Here is a 15,987-nt window from a genome sequence, read left to right as displayed (position 1 = left end):
TAACCCCTCATTATAACATCTTTGGTAAAGTATCATTTCAGTTCAACCTGTGTATATATGTGTTCAACCTGTATATGTATTTGCAGTTAAGTGCTCAAAATCAAATTTCCACATCTGTAGCAGACAGTACTATTGAATTTGAAGTAAATTCCTCTTGAAGTAATGTTTTGCTGTTGTCACTATATCCTTGTGGATAAGAGCCAGTGCAAACACATTCTATTGTAAAGCTGTAGGCAAACATCAGAGCTCAGGCTGTGTGTTAGTTATCAACTGCTGCATAACAAATTCTTCCAAAACATAGTGGTTAGAAACAAAAACATATATTATCTCGGCTTCCATAGGTCAGGAGTCTGGACTGAGCTTAGCTGTCTCAGAAACTCTAATGAGATTGCAGTCTCATCTGAAGGCCTAACTGGGGAAGGATCCACTTCCAAGCTCATTCACATGGCTATTGGCAGGACTTGGTTACTTGAGGCCTGTTGGACTGAGGGCCTCAGTTCCTCACAAGCTGTTGGCCTAAAACCTCCCTTGATTTTTTGCCATGTGTGGGCTCTCCATAGCTACTTCATGACATAGCAGATGACTTCATCAGAGAGAGAGAGCAAGTGAGCAGATAAGAGAATGTGCCAGCCGGAGAGACAATGCTAACAGGACAGAAGTCACTCTTTTGAAACCTAATCAGGGAAGTGATATCCCATCACTTTTGCCATATTCTAGTCCTAAGAAGTGAGCCACTAGGTCCAGCCCACATTCAGGGGAGGGAATTACACAAGGCCACGAATGTAGATTTGTGGGGATCATTGAGGGTGTCTTAGCTGCCTGCCACAGGCTGTATAAACATTTCACAGTTCAAATGCATCCTCCATCTCCTTATCGATCATAACCTCTTCACTTTCCCAAAGCCTCACCTCTCAGAGAATGTATCACTGGGTTAAATGAGTACCTGGCAGGTGTTTGATGGCCTTTCTGAGGCACTAGACTCTAAGCTCTCTGTGAGCAGAGGTCTTCATGCCTTGCTCCGTGCTTTGGCCTGGCTTGGGACCTGGGACCAAGAAAGCACTCGTTCATAGTGTTGAATGATGACCACCTTATTTTTAGCACTCATGATGTGTGACTCTGTATGAAATTGTCTAAGTTTAGTGTCCATTGTGTACATGATTCATTTCCTGGGCCAGGCTGGTCAAGACCTTGCACTCTGAGAGTTCTTGACCTTGCACTCTGAGAGTTGCATAGGAGCTCAGTATGTGTTTGTTAAGTAAGTTAAGATTAGATTGGCTACTCGTGGTCAGGAGTTTGAGACCAGTCTGGCCAACATGGTGAAACCCCATCTCTACTAAAAAATAAATAAATAAAATAAAATACAAAAATTACCTGGGAATATTGGTGGATGCCTGTAGTCCAAGCTACTTGGGAGGCTGAGACAGGAGAATCACTTGAACCCAGGAGGTGGAGGTTACAGTGAGCAGAGATTGTGCCACTGCACTCCAGCCTGGACAACAGAGCATGACTCTGTCTCAAAAAATAATAAAAAAATAAAAATAAAAAAAGACTAGGTTGGCTAATTGAGGTTTCTAGAATCATCTGCATGTAAATAGGGTTAACTTTTTGGGATGGTTTTCTTGAATAAGAAATTCTCAGCCTGAGCTTCACAGTAGAACCCTGGAAGGGAGGGGAGGTCTTTTAAAATCCCGAAGCCACATCCAGACCAAGTCATTCAGAATCTTGAGGGTGGGGCCCAGGCATCAGTGTTCTTGAAAGCTTCCCCACCAGGTGATCCCCTGTGCAGCGAAGGTTGAGAACCACTGTGGTAGACCAGTGTTTCCCAATCCAGGGGAGTTTCTGCCTTTCAGGAGATGCCTTTCAGGTATCTAGTGGTAGAGGTTAGGGATGCTGCCACAGGACAGCCCCTCCCCCAACAAAGGATGGCCCATGCCAATAGTACGAAGATTTGAGAACCCCTGGGCTAGGTCCTGTGCTTTGAGTCAGGAAATTGGTTCCAAGTGAAGCAGTAGAAGTCCATGGGGTTGCTTTGTCCCGGATGTTAAGCTTATTGCAGGCACGGATAGCTTGATAAGTCTGGAATATTATATACAATCTGTGTATTGGTGTTTCCTGAAGAGAAATTCATTCTTTTAAAAGGCACGCAGTGCATAAACCAATATATTTAAACCTACATATGTTTATTTATGCAACATATGCCATACACATGTGTGTTTGCATATAGCATGTGCTATAAACACCCTATGCATATAGAGATGTATGCGGGGCATACGAGTGGGTTATTGTGGTTAGAGGAACAGGTATGTCTTCCTCAGGCACCCTTTATCTTCCTTTCCCCTCACTGTAGCCTCCTACCCTCTGCTTGTCTAGTAAAGGCCCTAAGGCCTCCCTGACCCTTGCTGTCCTCACCCTCTGCCCAGAGGATGCCTCTGCTCTGCCTTGCTGCCTGGAGGGCTCCCATCACCCAGGTTAGTGTGGCTCTTGCCTTTCACCACCAGTCCTTAGTTTCCCAAAGGGGTTCACAACCTTTTTAAACTAGTGTGTTTTGTAGTAATTGAACTTCACAAACAGGTCTTTTGAAAACACTTTCTTGTGGTATAGTTGACATGCATATGGTGCATCTCTTTAAAGTGTCTGACAAGCCTTGACATACGTGTGTGCTCGTGAAAGCAGCACCACAAGCAGGATAGCGATGTGGCCGTTACTCCCCACTCTTTCCACCCTTCCTATGCTCCCACTCTCCCCAAGCAACTACTGATCTGCTCTCCTTCTCTGTGGATTAGTTTGCATTTTCTAGAATGGCCCTCGTGAAGATTTGTTCACATAAATTCTCTTACCCTTTCTCACCCGAATAGAAAATGTTGCATGACGTTGATTGCTTAATAGCTCCACAGCTTTGTCCAATTTTTATCCTTCCTGCTTTTACTGAAGACATCCTGCCCCCATGAATAAACCTCAGAAGACTCATTCTGCCACCGCCTACCACTGAAGAGTTTAGCTTGCACCCACTCCAATCCGGCCCACACACAAGTGCCAGATTCATCTCTTAAAAGCACATCCCGAATCACATCTCTCGCCTGCTCACAAGCCTTCCCTCTCTTCCCTTTGCTGCAAAGTGAAGCACAGAGGCTTGAGGCTGGCTTGGACATCTTCCTTGGGCCAGGCGGTGGGGGTCCTACCTTCCTGACTTCTCCCCACCATTACCCTGGTGTCCTTGATAAACTTGGCTACACCCTGAACTCTCCCGACGTCTCCCATACCACATTGGCCCTGCTCTCCTTCCCTTGTGCTTTTCATGGAATTCTTCTGTTCTTCAAGGCCTCTTCACCTCCTGCCATCCATAAACCTTTCCCTTAGCAATCCACACTAACCAAGGAGATCTGTCCCTACCTCACTCCCCCATGTCCCTATGTCAGCACTCTCTTTATTCCACTTTAGTGATACCTTATGTGTCTGTGTGTCTTACCACCCCCTCACCCCATCCACAAGGATCAAAGCCAGGAGGGCACACTTGCAGCCACCACCACAGTGGCTTGCACATGGCAGGGATTGGGCAGACACTCATTGAATGGAATAGAATCCAGGAAAGTAGAGACACTGTCGCCCAGATGGTCAAGGAAACTGATTGCTGCTAAAGCTCAAAACTGCAGATATTAAATACTTCTCAGATGTCTGGAGTAGCCTCCAGATCGCTGTGCTCTTAAAATCTCTGTCATCTGGACTTAGAACTGGCTTCCCCCACTCTCCATTGATCTCCATGGTTCCTTGCTGTCCCACTTCACCAGGCTAAAAGCCTTTGGGAAAACCAAAGCCAATTCCCACAAAAGGCAAAGGAAGAGACTAACAAGTATCTGTCGGATATTTTTATTCCCAGCCATGTAAGCGTATCATTGCTTTTATTGACTTGCTTATCTTCTGCTGCTGGTACCATATGGCGAATATTAGAGGCTCATCTATTTTAAGGGCTCATCTATTTTAAGACTTTCATAGTGGTTTCACAAAAATGAAAATCCCTTACTAAATAGATTTTAGGACAAGCTTCTAAAAGGACCTGCCAAAAAGTGATTTCCTTTCTATCATTAGAAATAGTTTCCACTTTCTTATCATCATGTAGTTGAACTTTTATGTCTAGGACTGCATGAAAGATGAGAGAACTGAGAAGCAACCTATATTTGATTTCACACTTTGCTCTTGGACAGGAAGCCCCTGTCAATTGACTTCCTGTATTTTTAATACACTGTATTAGTGGTTCACAGAACTTTTTGGGTGTTAGGTCCCTTTACGTGCTTAGAAACACTTGAAGACCCCAAAAAGCCTTTGCTCTTCTGAGTTATGCCTATAAATATTTTCTATATTAGAAGCTAGAACTAAGGGCTGGGCACAGTGGCTCATGCCTGTAATCCCAGCACTTTGGGAGGCCGAGGTGGGCAGATCACCTGAGGTCGGGAGTTCGAAACCAGCCTGGCCAACATGGCGAAACCCCATCTCTACTGAAAATACAAAAATTAGCCAGGCCTGCCGGGTGCAGTGGCTGACACCTGTAATCTCAGCACTTTGAGAGGCTGAGGTGGGCGGATCACCTGAGGTCAGGAGTTCGAGACCAACCTGACCAACATGGAGAAACCCCATCTCTACTCAAAATGCAAAATTAGCCTGCATGGTGGTGCGTGTCTGTAATCCCAGCTACTTGGGAGGCTGAGGCAGGAGAATTGCTTGAACCCGGGAGGCTGAGGTTGCAGTGAGCCGAGATGGCACCATTGCACTCCAGCCTGGGCAACATTTTGAGATGAGCGAAACTCTATCTCAAAATAAATAAATAAATAAATAAGCAGGCAAGCAAGCCAGGCATGGTGGCATGTGCCTGTAATTCCAGGTACTTGGGAGGCTGAGGCAGGAGAATCACTTGAACCCGGAAGGCAGAGGTTGCACTGAGCTGAGATTGTGTCACTGCACTCCAGCCTTGGAGTTTTTTAAGACGGAGCGAGATTCCATCTTAAAAAAAAAAAAAAAAGAATTGATACCTTTATTACTTAATAATAAACTTAGTCATTTAAAATAATAGCAAATCCATTATATGTCAGCCTAAGTAGTATTTAGGAAAGATAACAATTTTCAAAAAGAATATTTTAGTGTGAGGAAAGGACTGTTTTACATTTTTGCAAGTCTCTCTCATATCTGGCTTGATATTAGACAGCTAGACTCTTACATCTGCCTCTGCGTTCATTCAGAGGCATCTTGGGGTATCTTGCTTTGGTTGAAGTATATGAAGAAAACTCGATTTCTCACAGCTTGGAGAATGGAGGAGTGTTTTTTTTTTTTTTTTTTGAGACAGAGTCTCGTTCTGTCGCCCGCGCTGGAGTGCAGTGGCCGCATCTCAGCTCACTGCAAGCTCCGCCTCCCGGGTTTATGCCATTCTTCTGCCTCAGCCTCCGAGTAGCTGGGACTACAGGCGCCCGCCACCTCGCCCGGCTAGTTTTTTGTATTTTTTAGTAGAGACGGGGTTTCACCGTGTTAGCCAGGATGGTCTCGATCTCCTGACCTCGTGATCTGCCCGTCTCGGCCTCCCAAAGTGCTGGGATTACAGGCTTGAGCCACCGTGCCCAGCCGGAGGAGTGTTTTAATGACCTTTGCAGATAATTATGAAATTCTTCCTTGATACTACACCAAAATTCAGCAGGTAGTGGTTTCTTAAAGACTACTTGTAATGTGGAATCTGAAACCATATTGATGATCTTTTTGTACTCTGTTCCACTAAAATTCATTGCTTGATCTTGCACTTTGATTGGCTCTTATATTCAAGAATTATTTTCCCTTGGCTATTTGGAAAATATTGGTTCTCTGAGTTGTGCAGATCTTCCAGACATTGACACATTTCATTAAACCATATCAAAAAAATTTCATTTGTTAATATCACCACCGATTTCATCAAGAAGTCTGGTAAGTATTGGGAAGCTGTCAGTCTCACTGTGGCAGGTACAAGTTTTCCAAAATTGATTGGCAACAGATACTATCAGTTGTTTTCTTTGAAGAGACAAGCTGTTCACTTGGTTCATTTTTGAGAAAGTTTCTGCCACATACTTAAGTCTAAAAAACTATAGCTTGTCAGGCATTCTTTCAAGAAAGGGGGTGTTTGCCCCAGAAAGGTGCAAGTTTGGCTCATAACTCAATTACATAAGAATGTTTCCTCCAGCCCACCATCACATGCTGGTTTGCAGCAGAACGGCTCTCTGCATCCTCTCACTCATTTCATTACACAAACTGTTCAAAAGACACATACTCGGGGGTTGAGATTTATCAAATTAATAATTTTTTATTGCATCGAGGACATTTGGAAGTGAAACTGGCTTTTTACTGTAATTTTTTTTCTTGCGAGGGCGTGGTGGTGAGGAATGTGTTCCTGCTAAGTACACTATGGGGCCACTGCCTGATTCGCGCTCAGGCATCAGCAGTTTTACTGTGCAAATGTCAAGCAGTGAAAAAAGTAAATAACATCTTGGTGCTATTATAAAAAGAGTTTTGGCTTCACAGTCCTCCTGCAAGGATCTTGAGGTCTCCAGGGGCTGCACAGACCGTCTTTGAGAGCCCACTCCTGGCTCAGAGTGAGACTGGTGGGCAGGCAGGTTAGAATCACTTGGGGGCTCAATGTCCTTTCCAGACCTGCCTGAATAGAATCTGCGTTTTAATGAGGTCCCCAGGAGATTTATATGCAGGTTAAAGTTTTCCTGTAGTCCCAGCTATTTGGGAGGCTGAGGCAGGAGGATGGCTTGAGCCCAGGAGGCAGAAGTTACAGAAAGCTGAGATTGCACTGCTGCACTCCAGCCTGGGTAACAGAGTGAGACTGTATCTGGGAAAGAAAAAAGAAAAAAAAAGAGAGACAACCACTGCTGTTAAACAGAGGTCTGCAAAACTTTCCTTTAAAGGGCCACATAGTAAATACCTGTGGCAATGCCTCAACCCTGCCTTTGTAGCTTGAAAGTAGCCATAGACCATATGTAAATGAATGAGTGTGGCTGTGTGCCAGTACAACTTTATAGATCCAGAAATTTGAATTTTGTGTGCCCTTCATGTGTCACAAAATAGGTTTTTAAATATATTCTAAGCAGTTAAAAAAGTAACCACTTAGAATCATGTCAAAATCATTCTGAGTTTGCAGGCCATGAGGAGAGCCAGATTTAGCTGGTGGGCCACCAGGGGAGCTTCAAAAAAACAAGCCCTAACCCTGTCATTCCTGAGTCCCATCCCCAATAAATTCTGATATAATTGGTCTGGGATGAAGCTGGGGCATCAGGATTTTCAGATGCTCCCGAGATTATTCCAATGTGCAGGAAAAATGGAGAACCTATTCCAAGAAAGTTAATTTTCTTTTAAGCATTTCTTTTTAAGATTTTAGAATTTGGCAGTGTCACCAGATGTCTGAGACCAGAATTATATATTGTAACCTGAGAGCAGGGTTTCTCACTCTTGGCACTGTGAACCCAAAACTATCTGAGATAGGTCTCAATCAATTTATAAAGTTAATTTTAGCAAGGTTAGGAACAGGCCTTTGAAACAGCCTCAGGAGATCCTAATAACATGTACCTAAGGTGGATGAGGCACAGCTTACTTTTATACCTTTTAGGGAGACATGAGACATCAATCAATACCTGTGAGATGTACATTGGTTCAATCTGGAAAGGCAGGACAACTCAAAGGGGGTCAGAGGGTGGCTTGCAGGTTATAGGAAGATTTAAAAATTATGTAAAGACCTGGAATCCATAGAAAGGAATGTCTGGGTTATGATGATAACTGGTTGTGGAGACCAAAGTTTTATCCTGTAGATGAAGCCTCCAGGTAGCAGGTTTCAGAGAGAATAGATTGTAAATGTCTCTTATCAGATTTAAGGTCTGTTGATGTTAATGCTGGTTAGCTTTTCCTGAATTCCAGAAGGGAGGAGGGTATAATGAGGTATGTTTGAATCTCCCCTCCATTCATGGCCTGAACCACTTTTTTCAGGTTAACTTTGGAATCCCCTTGGCAGAGGGCAGAAATCTATTCAGATGGTTCGGTGGGGAGGGGGGTGATGCTTAGATTTTTTTTTTTTTTTTTTTTTTTGGGAAACGGAGTCTCGCTGTGTCGCCAGGTTGGAGTGCAGTGGCACAATCTTGGCTCACTGCAACCTCCAACTCCCTGGTTCAAGCGATTCTCCTGCCTCAGCCTCCCAGGTAGCTGGGATTACAGGCATGTGCCACCACACCCAGCTAATTTTTGTGTTTTTAGTAGAGATGGGGGTTTCACCATGTTGGCCAGGATGGTCTCGATCTCCTGACCTCGTGATCCGCCTGCCCTGGCCTCCCAAAGTGCTGGGATTACAGGTGTGAGCCACCCTGCCCGGCCCAGAGTTATTTTTGGTTTATAGCACTATTGGCATTTTGGGTGTGATCATTCTTTATTTCGGGGTGGGGGCTATCCTGTGTACTATAGGAGGTTTGGGAGCATCCCTGGCCTCTACCCACTAGATGCCAGTAGTGTCTTCCCACCCTCAGTTGTAACAACCAAAACTGTCTCCAGACACTGCTAAATGTCCCTGGGTGGCAAAATTGCCTGGATTAGGAACCAGTGGTCTAAACGATATACATGTTTTTTATGCTACCTCAGAGAATCTCCACATTGGAGCTATTGACATTTGGGGCTGGATAATTCTTTGTTATAAGAGCATATTCTGTGCACTGTGGGTTTTGGGCAGCATCCCTGGTCTCTACTCACTAGATGCCAGAAGCACCCTCTCCCCCAGCTTTGGCAACCAAAAATATCTCCAGATATTGCCAAACGTCCCCTGAGGGGCACAGTCACCCCCTGTTGAGAACTGCTCGACCAGCTCAGAATCAGGGAAGCTTCTGTCCACTGACATTCACTGTTGCTTCTCAGGATTTTCACTCCCTCCATTTTCCCATTGCTTGTTGCTTGAAAGTTGTAAAGCTTGGTTCCTGCATCTTTTCTTTTTAATTTTGTGGCTCATTAAGAATCAGTAATATAGCAAGGAAGGCCCCATGTAGAGAGGTAAGGGTTTTGTGTGTGTGTGTGTGTGTGTGTGTGTGTGTGTGTATGTGTGGTGTGTGGGGGGGTGTTTGGGAGGGGGTGTGTGTGCGTGTATGTATGTGTGACATTCATTCCCTGGGGAAGAATCTGAGCCCTTGTTCCTGCCAGTCCTCCGTCTGAGCCAGCATTAAATCTGCAGCCAAGATCACAGACAACTTGGGCAAATCACTTGGCCATTATGAACTCACAGCCATGGCAACGGCCATCCACAAGCCTGAGGACAAAAGGTGTTTTATTCTGTTGTTCTGCACAAAAGGTTCTAGGGATGCTGGAGACAAAATAGCCTTTGAGTGTTAAAGGCATTGATGTGTATTTTTTTCCCTCCCTACTACATGGCTTATATTTAAACTGTCTTAGGCTAATGTACACTGTAATTTTTGTGTGAATCAAAACCTAAAATTCTTTTTATCCAGAGGCCAGCTAAATGAAGGCATAAGACATGAGCCCAACAGAGGCTTTTTAGGGTTTGGTGAGAGGTATTGAGAATTACTATTAAAATGTGCTAGAAAGCCTGGCATTCTAGCCTGGCCAACATGGCAAGACTCCGTCTGTACTAAAAATACAAAAAATTAGCTGGGTGTGGTGGCGCGTGCCTGTAATCCCAGCTACTAGGGAAGCTGAGGCATAAGAATCACTTGAACCCAGGAGGTTAAGGCTGCAGTGAGTGGAGATCATACCACTCACTCCAGCCTGGGCAACAGAGTGAGACTCTTTCTCAGGAAAAAAAAAAAAAAAAAAAAAAGCCTGGCATTGATTTTTATTTTGTACATGAATACATCACAGCCATCAAAAAAATGCTTTCCTTGCTTTTTCTCATTCACGTTACCCAATGTTGTCATTGCTGGTTTGAAGCTTGGGAAAATTCAGTCTGTGGATTTATAGGAGCATCCAAGAAAAGCACTGATTTTCCTTAGCTATAACAGCATGGTGTTCTGCTGGTACTTGGCACCACCCTTATATTTAAAAACATCAGCTTGCCTATGACTACTAAGGACAGCCTGAATCCCAGATCTACCTCCTTTGTGTGCACAGGCACTCCCAGCACTGCAGTGGGTAGGAGTGTGTGTGTTTAGAAATCTGCTTTCTCAGGTGACTCAATTCCTATCTTCTCAGACCCTGCCTATGGCATGACACTAAAGCATGAAAAATTCCAAGGTTAATAGTACTTGCTTGACTTACAAAAAGGCACTCTAGCTGCACTCTTTTCAAGACGGCTGAACAACTTGGAACATTTTGTTTTTCTTCACTGTAGTCCTTGGAACTTGCCATTTGATTCACAAGTGATTGGAGGGTTATGGCCAAACCCAGTGGGCCACGTCTTAGAGAAAAAACATCACACGCCATTGAATATGAAAGCAGGCACCTCAAACAGACTCAGGATGCCACAGCTGAGACTGGGAAGATGCCACTGTTGACTAGAAATGGGCTTGTCAAATTTTCATGTGCACACAAATCACCCCAGAGGGCTTGTTAAAATGCAGATTCTGACTCAGCTAGTCTGGGGCCATGCCCAACATGCTTCATTTCTCACAGGTTCCTCCCTGATGAAGCTGATACTGCTGGTCCAATGAACACACTTTGCAAAGTACATGGAATTGACAAATGGTCCACTCGTATCTTTTCTTGACCTCTGATAGTTTTCCTTGTTGCCCAGTAGAAGCTGCCAGCATTCAAGTTCAGCTCTTCTCAGCTACAGATCCACATATCCCTTCACATCATCCAGAGTGATCTTTCACAACCCCAATCTGTTTCCCATGTTTAAAAATGCTCCCTGGCAGACCAGGCATGGTGGCTTACATCCGTAATTGCAGCACTTTGGGAGGCCGAGGCGAGAGGATCACTTGAGCCCAAGAGTTAGAGAACAGCCTGGCTAACATAAGGAGACCCTGTCACTACAAAAAATTTAAAAAATAAAAAATGAGCTGGGTGCAGTGGCATGGGCCTGTGGTCCCAGCTACTTAAGAGGCTGAGGTGGGAGGATCGCTTGAGCCAGAGACTTCAATGCTGCAGTGAGCAGTGATTGTGCCACTGCACTCCAACCTAGGCAACAGAGCAAGACTGTTTCAAAAAAAAAAAAAAACCAAAAAAAATACTCAGTGGCTTCCCATGATTTTGAAGATAAAGTCCAGAATTCTTAAGGTGGCCTGGAAAGTCCTAGGTGGTCTAGCTCCTATATTACCTATATCCTCTAGCTCCTAAATAAACACATTTAGCTTTTTCTTACTAACTTTTTGCAGCAGTTTTGTTTCCTCCAGGATGAGTGCGTGATATGTGACTAAATTGCCCAGTGTTCAAAAATATCATGCACACTGTGACCAGAGGTGGCTTCTATACTGACATAGAAGGTACAGTGGAGAGTGATCCATTTATAGATGGTTGGATATCTACCACACATGCAATCTTAACCCTGAAGATAACTGGTCAACTAAGCTAGAATAAGCTCTACATCCAGCTGTATTATGTCCCATAAACTTTTCCCGTATTTTATGTCACTAGCTTCTAGTCATGTTGGCTGGCACAGTCCATAAGAGTTTTATCTGTGCCAGTGGAGCAAAGATGGTGATTTCTGTTCTATAGGAGCTAGGGTTTCTACAGCCACAAATAAAATCATCTGCTGAAAACGTAAGAGCATTGGCATCTGCTGAGAGAGCATGATTCATTGAAGTGATCCCCCAAATTCTCGAGTTTCTGGTTTTCCCTGCTGTTGTAAAACTAGATCCACAGCTTGAGCTATACAGAGTCCTTGAGAGATTTAAATTGGAGGGAAACTTTAGCTTTGATCTAGTATTGAATTTGGGATTGAACAGCATCATTCTTCTAACCCCACTTGTCTTTTTGAGCCTGGGAGCAGCTGTGATATTTCTTTGGAATGCTCTAACCATTTGGATGAAAGACTGTTTGAAGTGGCAACTGTGGATTTGGAAGGACAAGTTCTATCATTAAAGGGCAAGTGTGCTACACCGTAACACCTAACCCTAACTCCAAATGATGAAAAAGGGTGTGGGTTTAGTTTAAAAATATATATATTATATATATATATATACATAAATTCAGAGAATTAATGAACAGTTTTATCTGGTTATATGTCATTGTCACCACATCAGCTGTTTAAGTATTCTGGATACTAGGTCTTTCTGTAGAAGGACCCCTCCAGTATGAATTATTTGCCCTTCTGTCCTTCCCTGTCTGCCTTCTCTCCACTCCCTTTCCACTGGCTCTGCAGGGATCTGTATCTTTACCCCATCATGCTGGACTATAATAATTGTGTTACTTGTCTGCCTGCAGTATTGGATTTATCTTGAAGCCAAAAAGGTATCTTATTTCACGTTTGTATACTTGGCACCCAGTAGGTCTTCACAAAGTACTGAATTAATGAAATCCAACAGAAAATCCAGTTAGAACCCAGCTCACATTATAGAAAATCAAATATGTGACGATTCAAATGTATTCCAAAGCAGTGTTCTGTGATGATGAAATGTCCTATATCTGTGTTGTCCAATACAGTACCCACTAGTCCATGTGACTTTTGAGCATATGAAATGTGGTTTGTGCAACAGAGGACCTGAATTTTTCATTTTATTTAATTTTAAATAAATGTAAATAGCTACATGTGTTAGTGGCTACCATTTTGGACCACACAGTCCCAAGGCGTCACATCTTTATCCTTTAAGGACCAGATACAACTTTGTTAGTTAGGAAAGCAGGCATTCATCTTTTTCTTAACATGATCATAGAAGCTGAGAATGTGGGGAGGCTGTGAATGATACAATACCCATGTCTGTTTTCTCTTTATAATGAGATACATCAAGGCCAAGGATTCTAGTTTCTCTTAGCTTGGGAACCTGGAGAGAATTTGGACTTTGAGTTGCATTCCTCTCACCTCAGTCCCCAGAAAGTCATGTGACAAAATAAGATTGAGGTCTGACATCTCTGCTCACAAATCCTGAGTGTCTGAAGCTCTTTAAGATACTGACTTGCTAGTGAACTTGAACCATATTGTGTACTGGTTCCCTTTTTTTTTGAAAAGGAGTCTTGCTCTGTCTCCCAGGCTGGAATTCAGTGGCGCGATCTCAGCTCACTGCAACCTCTGCCTCCTGGGTTCAAGCGATTCCCTTGCCTCAGCCTCCCGAATAGCTGGGACTACAGGTGCAGGCCACCATGCCCGGCTAATTCGGCTAATTTTTTGTATTTTTAGTAGAGACAGGGTTTCACCATGTTAGCCAGGATGGTTCCCATTTTATATAGTTTCCCCAATCCATTTCAGGGAAGTTGGTCTTCCTAAAAACAGCTGCTCATGTTTTGAAGTGAAAGGAAGCACAGCTTTCTTATGAAGCCCTGATACTTTTTATTTTCTGAAGCTCTAATATTTTTTATCTTCCAATGAACTAAAGAGAAATCTAGTAATGAGTTTTCGTAGTCATTTTCCATAGGTTTAAGCTAATGCTAGTTTAAAAGGAATGCTCACTAAAATGAAAACATTCATCTATGGTGCTTTATGCTGGGTTGTCATTCCATAACCTAACTGTGAAGACCATTTGGGGGAATTTTTTTTTTTTTTTTTTTGTCTGGCTTAATGTGCTTGCCCTGAAGTAATGAAGTGCCCTTGATTGCTATTAAACACCATAATGCGTTTAAAGTTCAATTTCCCTGACAAGCCATTTACTTAAGGGTCTGGATAATATAAACAGGGACGGGAGGTTAGGAGAGGTACTGGCATTATCCCGAGGCCAGTGCTGCCTTTACTGAAACATAAATGTCTCCAAACTGAAAATGTTACCTGGCTCTGCCCCTCGGGCAGGTCTTTATGGACATCTCAAGTAAAAGTTTATTTTAAAAATGAATACAAGTCTTATCTTTTCAAGATTAACAGTGAGTTACGGCTGTCTCTCCTTCATTCCACTTCATGGATGTTCATTTTGGTTTTGTTTTTTTCTTCTGTTCTTTTTTCTCCTTCAAGTACTTAAATATCACCCACCAGTTCTGGTTTCTGACGGGGAAGGTGGAAGCCGGGGAGGAGGAGGACTGTGAATGAATTGCTTGAGCTGACTGGGCTGGAGGGAAGCATTTTTATTAAAAATTTGAGATAATTTCTGATGTCAACTTGAATGAAACTTGAGTGGCTCTTGGTGACCTTGTACTTCACTGAATTAGGGACCAAAATACCTGTGACCTTTCCAAAACAATCACCTTGCTATTTGTTTGAACCGGGCGACGGCATAATTGCTGTATCAGATTCTCCCAGTTGCCCAGGAGGTCCAGGGCTTGGGGAAAGCCGTTGGTTGCTACAGCAGCAGACGTGTTGAAACCCCAGAACTGTGAGGCTGGAGATGACCTGACTGTTGTTTTCTTCACAGAGCTGCAGCTTCGCTGCTGTCCTCTTTTGACTGTGTTGGTGGAATGAGTGCTTCTCATAGGCACTTGAGCAGGACTGCCCCCACCACTCAGTCTATCAGGGAAGCCCTAGAATTGTAACTACCTTATAACTCTTTGTCAATTGACTGCTCTGCCATTCGCTACCCTTCCAGATTCTGAGCAAATTAAGTTACATTCTCTCTTGGAGCCTCAGGGTCCTCACTGCAGAATGTGAGATCACGGTAACTACCACACTGGCCCTTGGGATGTCGAAGTATTAACCATAGAGCATGAGAGGGGAGATGGAATAATTAAAGCCTTCTCTGTGAATATGTGGTATTCTTGAAGACCAGAGGCGTTCTTGCCCATAATGGCTGTATTTTCTCTCCTTTGGGTCCAGGCTGCTTTGAATGCTGCATCAAGTGTCTGGGAGGAGTCCCCTACGCCTCCCTGGTGGCCACCATCCTCTGCTTCTCCGGGGTGGCCTTGTTCTGCGGCTGTGGGCATGTGGCTCTCGCAGGCACCGTGGCGATTCTTGAGCAACACTTCTCCACCAACGCCAGTGACCATGCCTTGCTGAGCGAGGTGTAAGTATCCGGTTCCCTTTAAAAATGTATCTAAGGCCTGGCCTGGTGGCTCATGCCTGTAATCCCAGCAATTTGGGAGGCTGAGGCAGGCAGATCACCTGAGGTCAGAAGTTCAAGACCAGCCTGGGCAACATGGTGAAACGCCACCTCTACTAAAAATACACAAAAAAATTTAGCTGGGCATGGTGGTGTGTGCCTGTAATCCCAGCTACTTAGGAGGCTGAGGCAGGAGAATTACTTAAACTCAGGAGGTGGATGTTGCGGTGCGCCAGGATGGCGCCACTGCACTCCAGTCTGGGTGACAGAGTGATACTTTGTTTTTTAAAAAAAAGTATCTAAGATGCAACCACCTCATGATGTTTTTCAGAAAGACTACAGTGTGCTCTCCTGGCAGAAAATGAATGCTTTTACTTAAAGTTAACTTTATGCAGATAGAAAAAGGTTCATGAGAGAAGGAAAAAGAAAGGGCCTAGAATGTGGTAGATGTTTAGGCCCCAGGGTGGAATGTTACTTGGGAATGTTGGAAATGGCATGGTATGCACATAGGACACTTCACACATGGTAGCTGTGGACATGGGGGGCTGTGACATGGTGATAGGTGATGCTGCCGATTGTCTCAACGGAGTTGTATTGTTCCCAAGTAACAGATGCCTCTGGCTTTCTCCCAGGAAGTGACCATCCCTGGAATGGTAGGAGCCCTGTTAAGGACTGACCCCAACTCTGAGCCTCCAGGAGCAGTATTTTACCTTTAATTCTTCTAGCAGAAGAGCAGATCCCAGGGCATCCTCCATTGCAGAAGAGAGGAAGGTCCAGGGGTTTAGCAGCAGATCTCTGCCTTTCTTTCAGGAAACATTCTCAATGGAGTCACAGTGACGCCCGTGCATAGATTCTCATAACTGTGCAAGCTCAGCAGCAAACTACTTATTTTCTTCACATGTCTTCCCCTTTCTCCATTTCCTTCACTGTTTCTTTT

At 44.0% G+C, this 15,987-nt stretch overlaps 1 protein-coding gene across 11 annotated transcripts in view; it reads left to right on the top strand.

Moving 5' to 3' along the window:
• Positions 1-15,987, top strand: part of GPM6B (glycoprotein M6B) — a 170,612-nt gene that overhangs the window by 138,970 nt on the left and 15,655 nt on the right. For 10 of the 11 annotated variants that reach the window (XM_011957851.1, XM_011957847.1, XM_011957855.1 and 7 more), the window contains one exon: positions 14,828-15,014. In XM_011957851.1, coding sequence (XP_011813241.1) covers positions 14,828-15,014 — 187 coding nt within the window. Of the gene's footprint in view, positions 1-6,819; positions 6,825-14,827; positions 15,015-15,987 lie in introns of those variants that run through there. The other variant, XM_011957856.1, reaches the window with a different exon arrangement.

The sequence above is a fragment of the Colobus angolensis genome, unplaced genomic scaffold (genome assembly GCF_000951035.1).
Source record: "Colobus angolensis palliatus isolate OR3802 unplaced genomic scaffold, Cang.pa_1.0 Scaffold450, whole genome shotgun sequence".
NCBI classification, from domain to species: domain Eukaryota; kingdom Metazoa; phylum Chordata; class Mammalia; order Primates; family Cercopithecidae; genus Colobus; species Colobus angolensis.
This window is presented reverse-complemented; position numbering and strand designations above follow the sequence as displayed.